The 15,167-nt window shown below is 45.8% G+C and overlaps 2 protein-coding genes across 4 annotated transcripts in view; one reads left to right on the plus strand and one right to left on the minus strand.

The window, feature by feature from the left end:
- EFCC1 (EF-hand and coiled-coil domain containing 1) overlaps positions 1-6,500 on the minus strand; it is a 59,659-nt gene extending 53,159 nt beyond the window's left edge. For all 3 annotated transcript variants that reach the window (XM_075052541.1, XM_075052540.1, XM_075052539.1), the window contains exons 1-2: positions 5,724-6,500; positions 3,923-4,329 (exon numbers count right to left, since the gene is read on the minus strand). In XM_075052541.1, the coding sequence (XP_074908642.1) occupies positions 3,923-4,329; positions 5,724-6,434 (1,118 nt within the window). In that variant the 5' untranslated portion in view covers positions 6,435-6,500. The remainder of the gene's footprint in view (positions 1-3,922; positions 4,330-5,723) is intronic.
- A 6,966-nt stretch (positions 6,501-13,466) lies between these two features.
- CFAP92 (cilia and flagella associated protein 92 (putative)) overlaps positions 13,467-15,167 on the plus strand; it is a 34,539-nt gene continuing 32,838 nt past the window's right edge. The window contains exon 1 of the mRNA XM_075053516.1: positions 13,467-14,482. Within this exon, the coding sequence (XP_074909617.1) occupies positions 14,206-14,482 (277 nt within the window). The 5' untranslated portion in view covers positions 13,467-14,205. The remainder of the gene's footprint in view (positions 14,483-15,167) is intronic.

A 15,167-nucleotide genomic window follows, 5' to 3' on the forward strand; every position in this document is an offset into this window, starting at 1 on the left:
CTCCAATGCTATTAAAGAGAAAAAGAATCTGTGAACATTATTAAGTAATCAATTTCTAAGCCACCTACAACGTAGTATAGAGAACAGAGCCAATTTATATTTGGCAAGAACAATTCATGTCAAACCAATTTCCTTTTCTGACAGGCAAAATGGCTGAATGGCTAAAAAGAAGCAGTAGATGTGACATTTTTATTGTAGTAACATTTTTATATGTGGCATTCTTATAAACAATACTTATAAATCATAGGACTACATTAGAATCCATGGATAGTGTCACCTTGAGCTGGAGCAAAACTTACTGGAAAAAAAGGAGTTTAGGGAATAGCTTTTAATGATTGGCTCTCAGATAAAGAGAGTATATCAAGTAGAGGTCACCAGAATCTGTCCGGGGACCTAGCCAGTATCTTCACCTAAGCCTCAAACTTTTGAAAGAGAAACCACAAATGCGCTGTTGACATCAAGCTGGGGGGAATGACAGCAGTTTGGAGATGAGTCCCAATATCATCTTGAGGAACTGGAAGAGTAGTCCAAAAATGGAAAAGGTGAGCTTAGTAATAACAAATGAAAACTCCTATACCTGGGAAAATGAAATCAAGTGCACCCATACAAAATGAGAATAACTTTCTGGGCAGCACTGCATAAAAAATGGGACTTGCATAACTTCCTAAACTCTTCCATATATTGACATTGTGAATTATGCATTTTTTATATAATACCAATGATAAACATACAATTTCTTGTGATGTCTTTTTCCTCTGAAATGAATTTAACTCATGCTTTTCAGTAAGAAATTTCTTGAAATTTACTGTTAAAGTATCTGAGCTGACTCATTAAATTGACAGGGATTAAAAAATAAAAGACAGTACAAATTTCTAATGCTGGAGAAAGAGGACAAAAGCCTGACACATGCATCCAGTGTAGGAAGAACAGGATGTGCCCCACAAGACAAGAAGTATCTATAAACTCTTTGGTCAACTAGGTTGCCTTACGAATCTAGTAACATGACAGGGACATTTCAAATCCTGATACAGGAACCTATGTACTCAGAAAAAGTTCATGTTTAAGTCATACGAACTTCAGTTAGCAAACGTTTACCAGAGATGTTGATAGCAACATTTTGCATTAAATTTGCAGCAATAGGAGTCTATGGGCAGAAAAGACAATTGCAATTAAGTACCCCAATTTAGGAAAACATTTAATCACTTGCAGGTACTTAAACACTTTCCTGAATAGGTGCAAGCTATGTTGCTTCCTGAATTAGGGTTTATAATTTAAGGTCATTGTTGTGATTCCAGGTCTAAATGATAGCAAGTTGGTATAAGACGAAGGTCTAGAAGTGGGAATTAGATGCCTAAAGAGCTTTGAAAATCTGAACCTAAAAGAAGAAATAATTTTCTTTACTTTATAAATATGAAAGTATAAATAGGAGCAGCGTGTAAAGCTCATAGACCAGTCTCATTCTTTAATATGATCCTCTCTGGAAGAAACTGGACTTTAGCTGGAGTAAAATAGTGGCATACCAAGCCACTTAATGTGAATTCTCAGGAGACATATCTGCAGTCTTAAATGCTTTCTCCAGCATACTCAAATCCCCACCCCCTTCTCTCCACTGCTACCTTGCAGCATTAGTTCTTGCCAAACCTAGATCCCGCTTACATGTTCACAAACTTCTCGTTGTACTTGGAAATGGAGAAAACTGCTCACTGGAGTACTAACTTAGATACATACTGACTTGAATAACATTACAGGTAACACACTTGCCAATTGGCAGTCTGAGAAATCTGCAGGATATAGCAGCTGTCCCTCCATCTCTATGCTTTGGCCAACTCATCAGCTTCCCCTCAAAATGCACTTCTAGCACTTCACCCAAACTAAGACCATGGGTTTTGGGCTTCTGCACTACAGAAGATGATTCTCTATGAGCAGGAGTTTCTGCCATCTGTAGCACAAGTGTAAGCACGTAAAGTGAGTGGGATAAGCTATGATGCCAATGGCTGCATAGGGTAGAGATAGCCCTGCTGGTGTTAAACTCTTTCATCACAGTAACACAGAGCTCTGCACTGCTTAACTTACCTATTTTCTGCCAGTTTGGGCATCTCTGTGCCACACTGTGGAATATGCGGAACAATGGCATTCCATATACTGCAGAACTGTGGAATATGACCACAGGCATGCAAGTCACAATCATCATTAAGCGGCTCTGCTGTTAAACTGTTTCTGCCAAGAGCTGTATTACAGGGACAGGGAGATGGAAGTGCTTCATGGCTAATGTAGAGTCAAGACCCATTAAAGGATCTTGCATGTGGAAGCTGGCCTGGTCCTGTGCTAAGTGTGTCGTGGGGCTAAAAAAAGGGTGTAGTTTCCAAACAGTCAGTCTAGCACCATTCCTGAGCTTTACACTCACTTTAAATTAGCATACAATTTTAAAATAAATATTACGGATGAAGATTATCTTACAAAGAACATATAATTTCCATTTTTAAACTCACACTATTTGTTTTGATGTAACCCATAAAAGTTCTTGCTCTGCAAGGCCTAGTTGACATTTCTTATTGTCTTTAACTAGTTCATCTCTATGTGTTTAAAGGTGATTTTTTTATCCATCATACTTTGGAAAAGCAATTCTGCAGGACAAGAACTCATCTTAAGCCTTTGGTGCTCACGCCAGGGAGAACTTGATAAACTAGACAAGTAGTGTGATCTCTCTTAGCACTAAGAGTTGTATCGTTCATCCAGATATCCCTGTAAATGAATGATAGTCATCTTTGACATTATGTGCCCTCACAGTGTGTTTAAAATCCTATAGATGTTTAAATAAATGCTTTTATCTTCTGCAACCACACAGCTATTAACGTATACAATGCTTACAGAAAGACACTGGATAAAATGATTATTTTTAGTACTTCCTCACTTCATAAAACAATACAATAGCTATGATGCTACAAATAACTCGCTATGAATTCTTCTTGAAAGCAAACAGAGGAAGTATAAGTTTAGGAAGAGACAAGGAGTTCAGAATAGACAATGTATTAAAATACTAGGTTTAGTACAGCTAGAAAAAAACCCCAATAATAGCTTTACTTTGGGTCAGTAAAAATATAAACAAGATTTTATTCCATAGGTCAATCTGAAACTCGGGCAGAAATGCCTAGCACTTAATAACCATCAATGAGTCCAAGTTTTGTCTGAGATAAAAAGCATTGCCGTGAACTGTTAAATTTGTGACCAACTTTCTGACTTTTGGAAACATATTTATTTATGCTATTACAAAAGCAGGTTTTAGTTGGATGATGTATGTTTTATTTGAGACTCCCACTATATTATTGTGAGGTTTTAGGAAAGTGTTTTAACTTTTCTCTGCTGGAGTATTACACATTCTGTCAGTGAAGAAGCAATAAAGTCACAGCAGAGTTTAAAACTGCTGGCCAGAAGTTTGCCTTGTGTGTTTTTCTCCAATTCATATGACGAGCTGAAGAGCTTTCATAAGAAATGGAGTGTCAGCCATCTGATTACAGCTGGCTTTGTACGTGTGACCTAACTAGCAGGAAATGACTAAACTGGTATTAGCTAATTAAGGTGAAAAAATAAGTGTGTTGGAAATGGATTCTGAAGGACTGTCAGCATTTTCTTTTGAAGCTTTCTTGAAGAGTTACTATGTTGAGTCCTAGTGCTGTGTGTTTGAGGAGTAACTTCAGCTCTCTGTAGATCAGCATCCTTATTTTAGCCTACCTTCCACTGAACGCACCCAATTCTGTTATGGCTGCCTACCAAGTAAATTGGTAAGTAGCGTCTAATTTCCCTCTGGTTATATTTTAGAAGATGTATTTGGAGACATTTAATAAGCTACGATGAGTGATTTTCAAGCTAACTTGTGTTCCAATACTGTGATTTTATAGGCGTTTTTTGATAGACTCAAACTTACCTATAGTGCTGCAGTTCCGATTCTAGCTGCTGAATATACATTTGCAGATGTGGCACTTCGTTAGCTTTCACTTCTAGCTCCTTCACTTTGCTAAGACTGTTAAGGACGGCATGTCTTGCCTCTTCAACCTTCTTCCTCATTTCTGCTTGTTCCCTCTTCAGGTTACGGTTGCAGTCTTCCAGATTGATGAGAGCTTCCTGAGAACTCTTCAGCTCTCTTTCCAACTCTTGATTGAACCTAATTGCTTCTTCAATTTGCCCATCCCTGGAGCTCCGGATGAGTTCCACTTCCTTCAGGACACTTTGAAGGCACTTGGTCTGGGAGTGGTTCTGCATTAATGGTCTCTTACTCCCTATAAAACAGGTGCCCTCTTCCTTATGGTTAGCATGGCTTTTCCGAAGTCCTACCTAAAATGAAGAGGAGCAGAAAGCAGGGAGAAATCAATGTGTTTTAAAGCAGCTGACGTTTTAATCACGACTGAAAATGGCTGGATTGTGTTTTGTTGGTTTGCCTTTTTTTTTTTCTAATAACATATAGTTGATCAGCAACTAATAAGCTACTTACCTTTGTGAAATACAGATACAATCAGCCAGCTCTGGAAAGTAGTTTTTAAATACATATCTATAAATTTAATTTTAAAACTACTCACTAAAGTGGAAAATTAGGTTATTGCACAACCTAAACCTATTTCTGTATAGCTTTAACATCATTACTATAGTCTGTCCTCACAAGGCAAGTAGCATTCTGAAAAAAATATTTCTAGTTATGTTTTTTAAGTTGTATTCAGTAGAAGTGAACAGATTGCAGCTGGCGGTGTTCTGGAGCTCTAATCTTTGTCCTTCCGATTCTTTCTGGGGCCTTTGACTGGTGACTTTGTGTTTGCTTCTGACTTCCCTTCACTTTTCAAATGAAAATGGTAAAAGTGGCTTTCACCTGCCATGCCGGAGGCTGCGAAGACGGGCAGCCAGCTAATGCCAAACGGAAGTGTCGTGCACAGAGCAGAGTTCTGTGAGTGCTGTGTTAGTATTAAATCCAACATGAGCAGACCCGCCAGAACGGCCGGTGAACTCAGCCCTTCAGTGCTTTGCCTGTTCTATGCTATTTCATGCCGGAGTGATTTAACTGCTGTTAAGTATGTACGTGTTTCACTTGAGCCAATGCAGCAGAAACAGAAACCAGCCCCAGAATTAATCGGGCTCTGCAGAGAAGCCAGAGACTATTCATCAGCCTGTTTGCAGAACTGGCTCCAACTCTGAACTCTCATGACCACGCTCTGAAGAAAACACACTTCTAACATTTCAGAGGCAAAGCTATTGGGCATTTATCACTCGGTCGCGCAGGTAAGAATCCAACAGTCCTTTCTCACTTTGGAAAAAAACCCACAACGGTGCCTGACCGGTATCTATCTGGCTGACCGGATGTGCAATAGAAAAAGCAGCATTATACGCTTAGGTTTGTTAAACTGACGCCTCCTACGATTTCAGCAGGGTGGTTTTCCGCGCATCCCTTAAATGCGCGTGATGTCACGCTGGTGAAAATACAACGTGTCCCCTCAAAGACTCGCACGTAACCCGACTCTGCCGAAAAGTTAACGCCGAAGATGAAAGCGCGACCCGGGTCTGCGCCACCACGCTGCCGTTACGAGCCGCTCTGGGGGCGGAGGGGCCACCGGCACGGCATCTTCCGAGCGCAGCATCTCACACGTGAACCGAGGGCAGCGGGGAGCCTCGGAAGAGCCGCCGGGAGCCGAGGGGCGATGCCCGCCGGCCGGGCCGGGCCGCGCACTCGCTCGCTCACTCACCTGCAGGGCCAGGCAGCGGGCGTCGCTGCTCTGCAGGGCGGCCCGCATGTCCTCCACCAGCTCCCGCAGGCTGCCGTTCTCCTCCTCCAGCTTGGCGATGCGGTCCTCGGCCCGCTCCAGCGCCACGATCTCCTCGTAGCACTCCCGCGAGCAGGGCCCCGCCGCCCGCCGCTCCGCCGCCGGCCCCCCCATGCCGCCGCCGCCGCCTCCGGGCCGCCCCGCCGCGCCGGGTCCGGCCGGCTCCCGGCGGCGGCGGGGGCTGCGCAGGCGGATCTGGGTCTCGATGTGCTCGCTCTCCCGGCCCAGCGGCAGGCGCGGCACGGCGCGGCGCGGCGCGCTGCCCGCCTTGGTGCTGAAGTAGCCGCAGAGGCGGGCGTGGAACTGGCGGAAGGTGAGCTCGGCCGAGAGGCCGTCCCACAGCCCCGCGCACTCCTCGGGGTCGGCCTCGGCCTCGGCCGCCGCCGCCGCCTCCTCCTCCAGCCCCAGCACCTGGCAGAGCGTCCGGAAGTCCTCGCCGGGGATCCTGCCCGCCCCGGCGCAGTCCAGGTGGTGGAAGATCTCCTGCAGGTACTGGTCCAGGCCGGTGGCCAGGACGACGATCTCGTTCTCCACGCCGCGGTCCAGCCCGTAGTGGTAGGCCAGGGCGCTCACCAGCCACTGCGTCCGCCGGGCCGGCCGCCCGTACGGGTCCCAGCCCTCAGGCGGCTCCATCGCGCCGGCCGCGCTCCCCGACCATCCTCTGCCCCCGGGGGCGGCCGCCCCGCCTCGCCGGGCCTCGCCTCGCCTGGGCTGGGCTGGGCTGGGCTGGGCTGGGCTGGGCTGGCAGCCCGCCCCGCTCGGCGCCTGCCCCCGGGGCGGGGTCCCGGCGGCTGGCCCCGGAGGCTCCGGTGGCCCCGGTGGCGGGGTCTCGCTCCCTCCCCCCCCGCCCCCCTCGACGGGGACCGCTGCGTGCGGCCCCCGGCCCCGCGGGGTTCCCCGGGGCAAAGCGGGCAGGTGCCCCCGCCGCTCCGTTTGTCCGTCAGGAAAAGGGTTTCGGGCCGAGCCGGAGCTCGGAGTTGGTTTCCAACTTCTTCGCTAGTTTCTTTCTGGTTCCTTTTTAAGGCGAGCAAAACAGCATCGCAGAATCCAGTTTAACGAGTAAGGCTTGCAAACGAGCGAGTGGTCCCACTAAATTAACGAAAGGAATGCCCTTAAAAGTTGATCATCTTTCTGCTCGCTCAGGCTTTTTCACTTCTGTCGATGCGCTGTCTTTATGGTATCAGTATGTATTTTTCAAGTTGTCTGTAACAGATGAACACACGTTAAACTGGTTCCAATGAGGGAGCTTTCCAAAGCTGTGCTTCTTGTCGCTTTTGGCTATGGAGTAGGACCTGCATTGTTGAGTGCAGCTACAGTCGGGGAGCAGCACGAGCAGGGCTGCTCCACTGGCAGGGACACGCCACGAGCCAGAGGTGACCGTGGCACCAGCCGTGCCCGAGGTCTGAATAGGTCGGCAAAGTTGGGGTGGTGATAATGGGCTCCACTGACAGCCCCAGACAAGGCAAGGCGGTGAACGAGGTCTGGGGTCCGTCCAAGAAGTCCTATCAAGAGCAGCAGCAGATAAGGCCAGAGACAGGGCTGGCGGAAAGACTACAGTGCAGGTCCAAGGTCCATCCAGCAGACTGGGTGTCGTGGTTTAACCCCAGCCAGCAACTAAGCACCACGCAGCCGCTCACTCACTTCCCCCCCCATCCAGTGGGATGGGGGAGAAAATCAGGAAAAGAAGTAAAACTCCTGGGTTGAGATAAGAACGGTTTAATAGAACAGAAAAGAAGAAACTAATAATGATAATGATAACACTAATAAAATGACAACAGTAAGTAATAAAAGGATTGAAATGTACAAATGATGCACAGGGCAATTGCTCACCACCCGCCGACCGACACCCAGCCAGTCCCCGAGCGGCCAAAAAAAAAAAAAAAAAACTGCCTCCCCCCCCCCCTTCCCAGTTCCTAAACTAGATGGGACGTCACATGGTATGGAATACACCGTTGGCCAGTTTGGGTCAGGTGCCCTGGCTGGGCATGAGAAGCTGAAAATCCTTGACTATAGTCTAAACACTACTGAGCAACAACTGAAAACATCAGTGTTATCAACATTCTTCACATACTGAACTCAAAACATAGCACTGTACCAGCTACTAGGAAGACAGTTAACTCCATCCCGGCTGAAACCAGGACACTGGGCAAGGACCAGAAATAGGTACACCTACAGCATCCCTCAGGGAAGGACAGGGGGCTCAGCGCTGGGTGCTCTTGGGCAGGGGGTCGGGGTCCCACCTTAGGTTGTTCAGGACAGGTGAGGTCTGCTGGTGTGCTCAGAGCCCAGAAGCTGCTTTTACTTCCTACAGTTGCATGGGAGTGTCAACTGACTTGGTGTGCTGTGCGTCATCAAGAAAAAGCATCCTTTGGAAGGCTGTTGACCTTCCTCTTCACTAAAAATCCGATTTCTGATTGTTTCTATGGTAGGCAGGCAGCACACAAGGCTGGCTGGCTGAAGATCTGTTTTCGGTTTTTATGGTACAAGACGCGGGTTCCCCCAGGGTACTCAATGCTCCACAGGATCAGCCTTCCTGTTCTCAAGGGCTGAGTTTTATCTACCAGTAAACTTCAGTGTATTTATTATCTGAAACAGTACTATGTTTTGTAATTGTGCAGTCGTTAGGAATCTCCTGTCCAGCTCATGGAGTTACTTCAGGGTTTTTTTGGGTGGGGTTTTTTTGATGTATTTTTGTACCTTTAAAGAGCTTTCTCCCATTTTCCTCTTGTTTGAAGTGATACATAAATTGTAACTTATATTTTTGATTGACTTGGGGAGTGACTGGGTGAACTAGATGCATGTATATTCCTTATTCCCTCTCATAGCTGCATATACCTATAAAACTTGAGCTTTTCTTAGTCTGGTAATGTTATTAATGCAAGAAATTGACTTAGGGTCAAAATGTCCCTGCAATGCAGCACCAGGGAGAGACAGGAAAGACAAAAACATAAACCTTGAATGTTTTTAGCAGATACTATGCAAATCCACATCCATTATCCACACACATCAAACTGACTGACCCCAAATACCAGCTAAAGCATCAAGGCCCTAGGGTTAGACAGTGCAACAATCTAAACTTGTTTTGGTCTAGCTAGTTTCAATTGTAAAAATATTTATCAAGTGGAAATAATTGATTTAAAGGCTGCCAGAAGCTTTACCAGGCTATAAACCTGTCAGCGTAAATTGTACTTTAGCACCTACGGTTTCCAGTTGGGTTTCTTGGTGATGTCTGTTGGCTAGAAGAGAGGCATCATTAACAGCGCTGGGGAGCATTTGGGCCTCTCTTGAATTCCTCGTTGCCCATCTGCTGGGCTTCTGGTTTGAAAGAGCAAAGGACATATATGGCATGACAAATCTTTGGCTTTCTGTGTTATCACTGTAACAGGGAAATGAGAATGTCAGAACGATGTCAATTCACATTCACTAAAGTTTCATCTCTGAAAGAAAGCAGATACTTGATACCAGCAAAATACCCCAAACCTTTGGCTGTTGAGTTTTGTTTGATTTTTCAGGAAAAGCTCCAACTGCTAGGCAGTTAGGTTTTGCATCATGTTTTCTTCAAAAACAACCACCTGATCCAAGACTTTTAACCACTAGACAACTGTGAAAACAGTTGGACCAGAGAAAACTTAAATGTTGCTTCAGCTTCTCTGTGACAAGGGGGTTGCGTTTGGTAGAGGTAAACTTTCCTTTTGCTGCCTGCTTTTCTTTAAACTAAACCATGGATTGCCCTACACTTAACCTTTTTTACAGTGCAGTGCTTCTGGTATCAGAGGTACAGAAAAAGCTGTCACAGTGTAATTACAATGACTCTTGTGTTTACTCCCAACTATAGCAAGACTAAGATTTTACTCCTGACCCAGAGAAGGTTTGCCTGTTCCTTGACTTATTCTCTAAACCTGCTCAAAGAGGTGGCAGCATTTTATTAAGTATTCAAGGACTTTTTCTTTACTAAGTTGTTCCCAATTCTGGTAGTGCACTCCAGCATGAAAGTATCTTGAAGGAGTTCCAACTGTAGAAAGACCTGATGGGAAAGCAGGATCTGAATGGAATGGCTCTTTCTACAGGGTTGTGGTAATAGTTGGAAATTAAAGTGTATTAAAATTCTGCTTTTGAAATTACTAAACTGGATACTTTGTTTTAAGAGGTTAAAAGGTGCCACGACCAGACTTAAACTTGTTTGCCAACATCATTGATGGAATAATGTTTTAAATTGTATGAGGTAGCCGTGGGATTAGTTAAGACATGTAAACTACATTTATAGAAAAAAAATGGCTTGAGTTTAAGTTAACTATAGTTGTATTTTATTTCACGGTTCATAGGCGTCGCGGGACTGAGGATCAGCACGGTTTGCATTTGTGTCAGACGTTCCAGGATATCAGTAGCCTGGTCTCATTTGTGTGGCAGGTTGTTGTTCAGTACACAGAGCCAGCCAGAACTGCAGGACTGTGGAAGATGCTCATCTTGCCAGAAAGATTACTTCATTACAGTAAAAAAAAAAAAGCCACGTTATTGCTTCCAGACTTTCTACTGTCAAGGAGAAAAGTGAAAATGTAGTGCTAAGTACCTAAAATTTGTTTTCCAAACCCTTTCCAACAAGGTCATACTGTGATATTATCGATCCTTTTAAAACTGTTGTTTCTGAAACAGTTGCTTTCACAAGGAACTTCAGAGACGAGTTAAAATAATATTAGCGGTGCAATGTTGTTCTTGGCATGTTCTTGAAGTTGCTTGCAATTCCAAAAATGTTGGGTGTTGTCTTTTTGTTTGTTAGGTCCAGCATATTGGGACAGCTCTGCGTATACAGTACGGCAAAGAAAGAAAAATGTAATTGAACATCCGTATCTGTTGTGTAGTTCTGCTCCTGCCTGCAGCGTGTTTTCGTTTAATACATACACAGACAAGATTTTAGATGTATGCATCTAGTGAGTGTGTAGGTAATTGTGATAAACTGTGCAAAAGGCTGTAAAGGTGTGCTATATGTTTAGGGACATGAAGAGCATATTGGGTGGCTATAGGAAAGAGTTTCAGTAACTAATATAGGGAACCTTAGTAAGCTTCTGAACGTAAAGAAAATGTCTGTGTTAAAAATGGGCAAGAACTGGTGTCTGGAGCCTCTCTTGGTGTGGAGTTGATGGGAAACCACTGGGGTTAATGAAAGACCTTACCTAACTACAACTTGGTTTTTATCCTGAGTGATATTACGAATTAGATTGTGGTCTTTCTCTTGGCATAAACTATTTAAAGTGAAGAAACGATTTGTTATGTAGTCTGCAGAGGAAACAGCTGCAGCTCTCTGAATAACCAGGTGTTGTATTTGACATTTCTTAGCTATTCAGCGTCTGGAACAGTTTTAAGGCTCTTCTCCTGTAATTAGAAAAGAGAAATCTACTGCTTTCGACTTTATTTAGTGGTGCTCATGGGGTAAATGTTTCTTTTTTATGAACAAATCTTGGAGTAAATGGAGGGCGAAAATTGGAAATTCGCAATAGGGTAAGTGAGACCAGAATTTGCCTTGTAGTGCTTCAGCCAATATTACTCCTGGCTTTCTGTTTCTCTAGCTGATAAATTTGCCAGAGTTCCTGTGCAGGCTGTAAGGAGCCGATATGATCTGAGCCTCTGCTACAAGGTTTTGACTCCTGTTAGGAGTGTGTATCTAAATTACTTCAGAAAAGTATTTTCTTTCTAAAACATTGATGCCATCTTAATTTCTGCTGTAAATTAGACTGTAGATTCTCAGGATAAATGTGTATTTTTTAGCTTTAGCCTTTTTAGAGCACCACTTCTGGATATTCCTAAATACCAGAGATTGCTAAGTCTGTGTGTACAGGTGAGGGAATGGAGGTACAGTGACTGTAAGGAGCAGATGCAAGGAGCATGATGGAAGCTTCAGCCTTGGAATTGGGACCCATTTTGTGTCCGTCTGGCCATTCCCGTGACATCTAGAACCTGAAATCCCTGGAAAATCAGAATCAGTTTCCTTACAGCTAAGTCGGACATCTTAGTGTACGGTCCCCCAAAACGGCATGCTGGACAAAGCGCTGCATAGAGTTAGATGACACAAAGAACGTGGGTGTCCCCTACTCCCTGTTATTCTGAGGTTTTATGCACTTTGCTGAGGATTCACAGCCCTGAGCCTTTGCCTGAGAGGAGCTGTGAGTGTGCGCTTCTGGCCTGATGGTGCAGGTTCTGCCAGCAAGCATGGGTGGGTGTCCTGTTCACTCCTCGCTGAGACTCTTCATGCACTTTCAATAAACCATGGTAGATCTTAAGACTCTCTCTTCCGACTGAGCTCAGCAAATCTTGAACTCCTTTCACAGTGGTACAGTTTCAGCAGGAAGAGCGGAATGTCCCTGTGCCCTGCCTGACGTACAGCCCTGATGGTTAGCTAGGTCTCACTCCCAGCACTCAGAAGATGCAGGTGCAGCAAGGCCTCAGGGAAGGGAAGAAGTAGACGTGGGTCTCCTGCCTGCAAGGTAAGTGTGCAGGCTGTGGAACTGGTTGTCCTGAGGAAGGTGTGACACACTGTCTGCAGCCTTTTATTTCCTCAAGGCTGTGTTTAAAACCGAAGCGTTGCAGTTTGGATGCAGCCCAGTCTGGCTGGGACGCAGGAGGTGTATCCACCACACTTTTGATCTGAGGGCTGAAGTGGGAGGCTGGCATCTAGGATTTCGGTCTTGGTAGGTGTGAAAGGAACACAAAACTGTTCAATCATTTTAAGATTTGGATCCTTCTGGCCTTTTAACTGCTTTTCAGTTTCATATGAAAAATTCAGGTGCTCTCATTGCATTTGAAAGAGATTTACCAAACCCCACGCACAAAGGCAATGGTAGGTGCAAGGAGTCCATGTGTTCTTTCGGTCATAGAATACGCCCTGAAATGTTGATGCTTTTATCCATCAGGAAGGTGCTTCACGACAATCAAGTTTTATTCCATTGGCATTTTAATTTCCACTCAGCTGCTTTTTCGCAGGCTATTGAGATGTCAGCCTGAGTTCCTAATGATGGGTTATGAGACATAATCACGTGGGAAAACAAAGAGAACCGAAATCTGATGTGAAATGAATCATCCCACCTTTTTTTACCCTCCTTGTGTGAAATATCGTCAAACTAAATGGACTAATGCGGGCTTAAGTGCTGAAAAATAGGATGTGGGTTTGCACAAGAGGAGAAAATATTTAATTATTATTTGGTGTATAATTGTTGAACTAATCCTGTAATGGTTTTGCTGCTGTCTAAGGAAGGGAAAGTTGGAATGCAAGTTGTGCACATATGGAATGTTAGTTATAGTTTAGGTAAACTGAGTCCCTGAAAAGGGAGTTAGTGAATAAGTAACGTGCCTGAATTCGCGCTACAGTCTGCTGCTCAGTGGTTTGGTGTGTAGGTAATCCTGTGTTAGTGTCTCCAAAAACCCCATCTCTATTTGGTTCTGGCTGGTTTATTCTTATTTCTGCCGAGTCATTTGGATGGTTGTGCTCTTCGAATTACTGAGAAGTGAACGTGCTTAGGCGTTTTCTTGATTTGTTAGCGGCGTGCATAATTAACTACATCGCGGGCAATCCTTGTCTCGTTCCCTTGCCCGCTGTACCGTAAACATCATCTGTGTCCACGGCAACCGACCCAAATTTGTCCGGGGGGGAAAAAGCACCGCACATGTTTGCAAGGCGACGTGGTTGCGGTTTTGGTTGTTTTAATTCTAGGTTTACGGGGCCCGCCACATGACGTCGGTGCGCGCTACGGCTGACGCCGCCTTCGCGGGGCTGCTGGAACCACCGCTCCCCGCCGCGGGGCGGGACGGGACGGGACGGGACGGCCGGACCGACCGACCGACCGACCGACCGGCCCCGGGCGGAGCCGGGCCGGGGCTGACCCCCGCGGAGCGGCTGCGGGCGGCCGGGGGGGCCGCAGCGGGCTGGTGGCGCGGCTTCGGCGGGTCGGGGAGCGGCCGGTGGCCGGTACCGAAGGTCGGTAGGGCAGCCGGGGCCGCTGGCGGCCGCCGTCGCAGGCGCTTAGCTCCAGGGGCTGCCCCCCCGCCTCGCTTCCTAAAAAGAAACGCTTTTCAAAACCTCAACTTTCCTCTGCAGGTAGGCAAGCGACCTGTCGTTTAGAGCCTCAGATGACGCCCCCCCCTTTTAGTTTTTTTTGAGGGTCGTGTCGCTGTTTGCTGAACACGCTGTCAGCCTGGCTTGTTCCTTGGAGGCTTGTGTGTGGGTTGTCCCTGCGCCCCAAAATTAATCTGTTGGGTACATGCATTGCGTACTTCGAGAGCATTTTTGAAAAGGGGATTTGTGCTGTCCTTCCTTGCTCCTGCTTTGGTTCTAGTAGGGATTTTTATTTTGGCACTAAAATAAAGTTGCTTGTCTTGTTCCGCGGCCTTTGAGTCCGTCCTCTGACTGTAGGTCAAGATGGCAAAGCAAAAGCGTAAGAGTTCAAAGGCGGTGGAAGAAGAGGAGGTGGAGGAGGAGGATGATAAAGAAGAGATGACAGACTTGAACACAACCTGCTCTGAAGGCACTTTTGAAACTGAAAACCTAGAGGTGCTTGGGCGTGCTGGACATCTGACCCCAGAGGGTGAAGGCAGCCGGTTCCTCCCATCTGAAAAAAGTTCAGTGGAACCGGATGGCTGCCATACTGTGACCTGCACGTTCACAGTCTCGCTAGCTGTCCCTGCCCTGCCTACAGGTAAGTAAGTATCTGGCACAGGTTTTCCTCAGAACCCTTCTTTTATTACTTCATAATGGTCTGTGGCAGACTCCTGAATGGTTTAAGGAGATAATGTTAGAAAAGATGTTAGTTGATTTGAATTTTCCTGGGTAGATCCCTCAGTAAAGTGGCAGTAGGACATAAGAGCCTTTTATCATTGAGTAGTGACTGAAAACCTTTCCTGACTGCTGACTCCTTGGCAGTCACAGCTGTTCAAGTTGATGATCTTAGCTGGTGCTTATTAATCAGTCGCTGCCTAATAAGGAAAATAAAGGTGGTTTTGGCATATATACTCAACTTGGCTAATTATGATTTTGGGTAGTTTGAAGGTGGTATTGTGATTTTAGGAGAAGGTAGCAGCTGTACAACAGGTGAGGTACGATTCTGCTGTGGCGTAGGGGTGTTTGGGTATAGCAGGAGCAGGTACATTCAGCCTTCCCCTGAGCAGCGTGGAACTCTGCTTTACAGAAGTTCTCTGGGTCACAGGACATACGTGCCTTGGGAATTGCAACTACTGGATGTCATGCTGCAGGAAGAGAGGGTGAAGGGGGGAGTTCCAGGAACTTCATGGACCATTACAGTAGTTAAACCTGGGTAAGAACTGCAGGGTTGGGCACTGGGGTAAAAGGTTCATGTTCACCAGTCATCTGTGTTCAATCAGTCG

This window comes from Buteo buteo, chromosome 21, assembly GCF_964188355.1.
Source record: "Buteo buteo chromosome 21, bButBut1.hap1.1, whole genome shotgun sequence".
In the NCBI taxonomy this organism is placed as follows: Eukaryota; Metazoa; Chordata; class Aves; order Accipitriformes; family Accipitridae; genus Buteo; species Buteo buteo.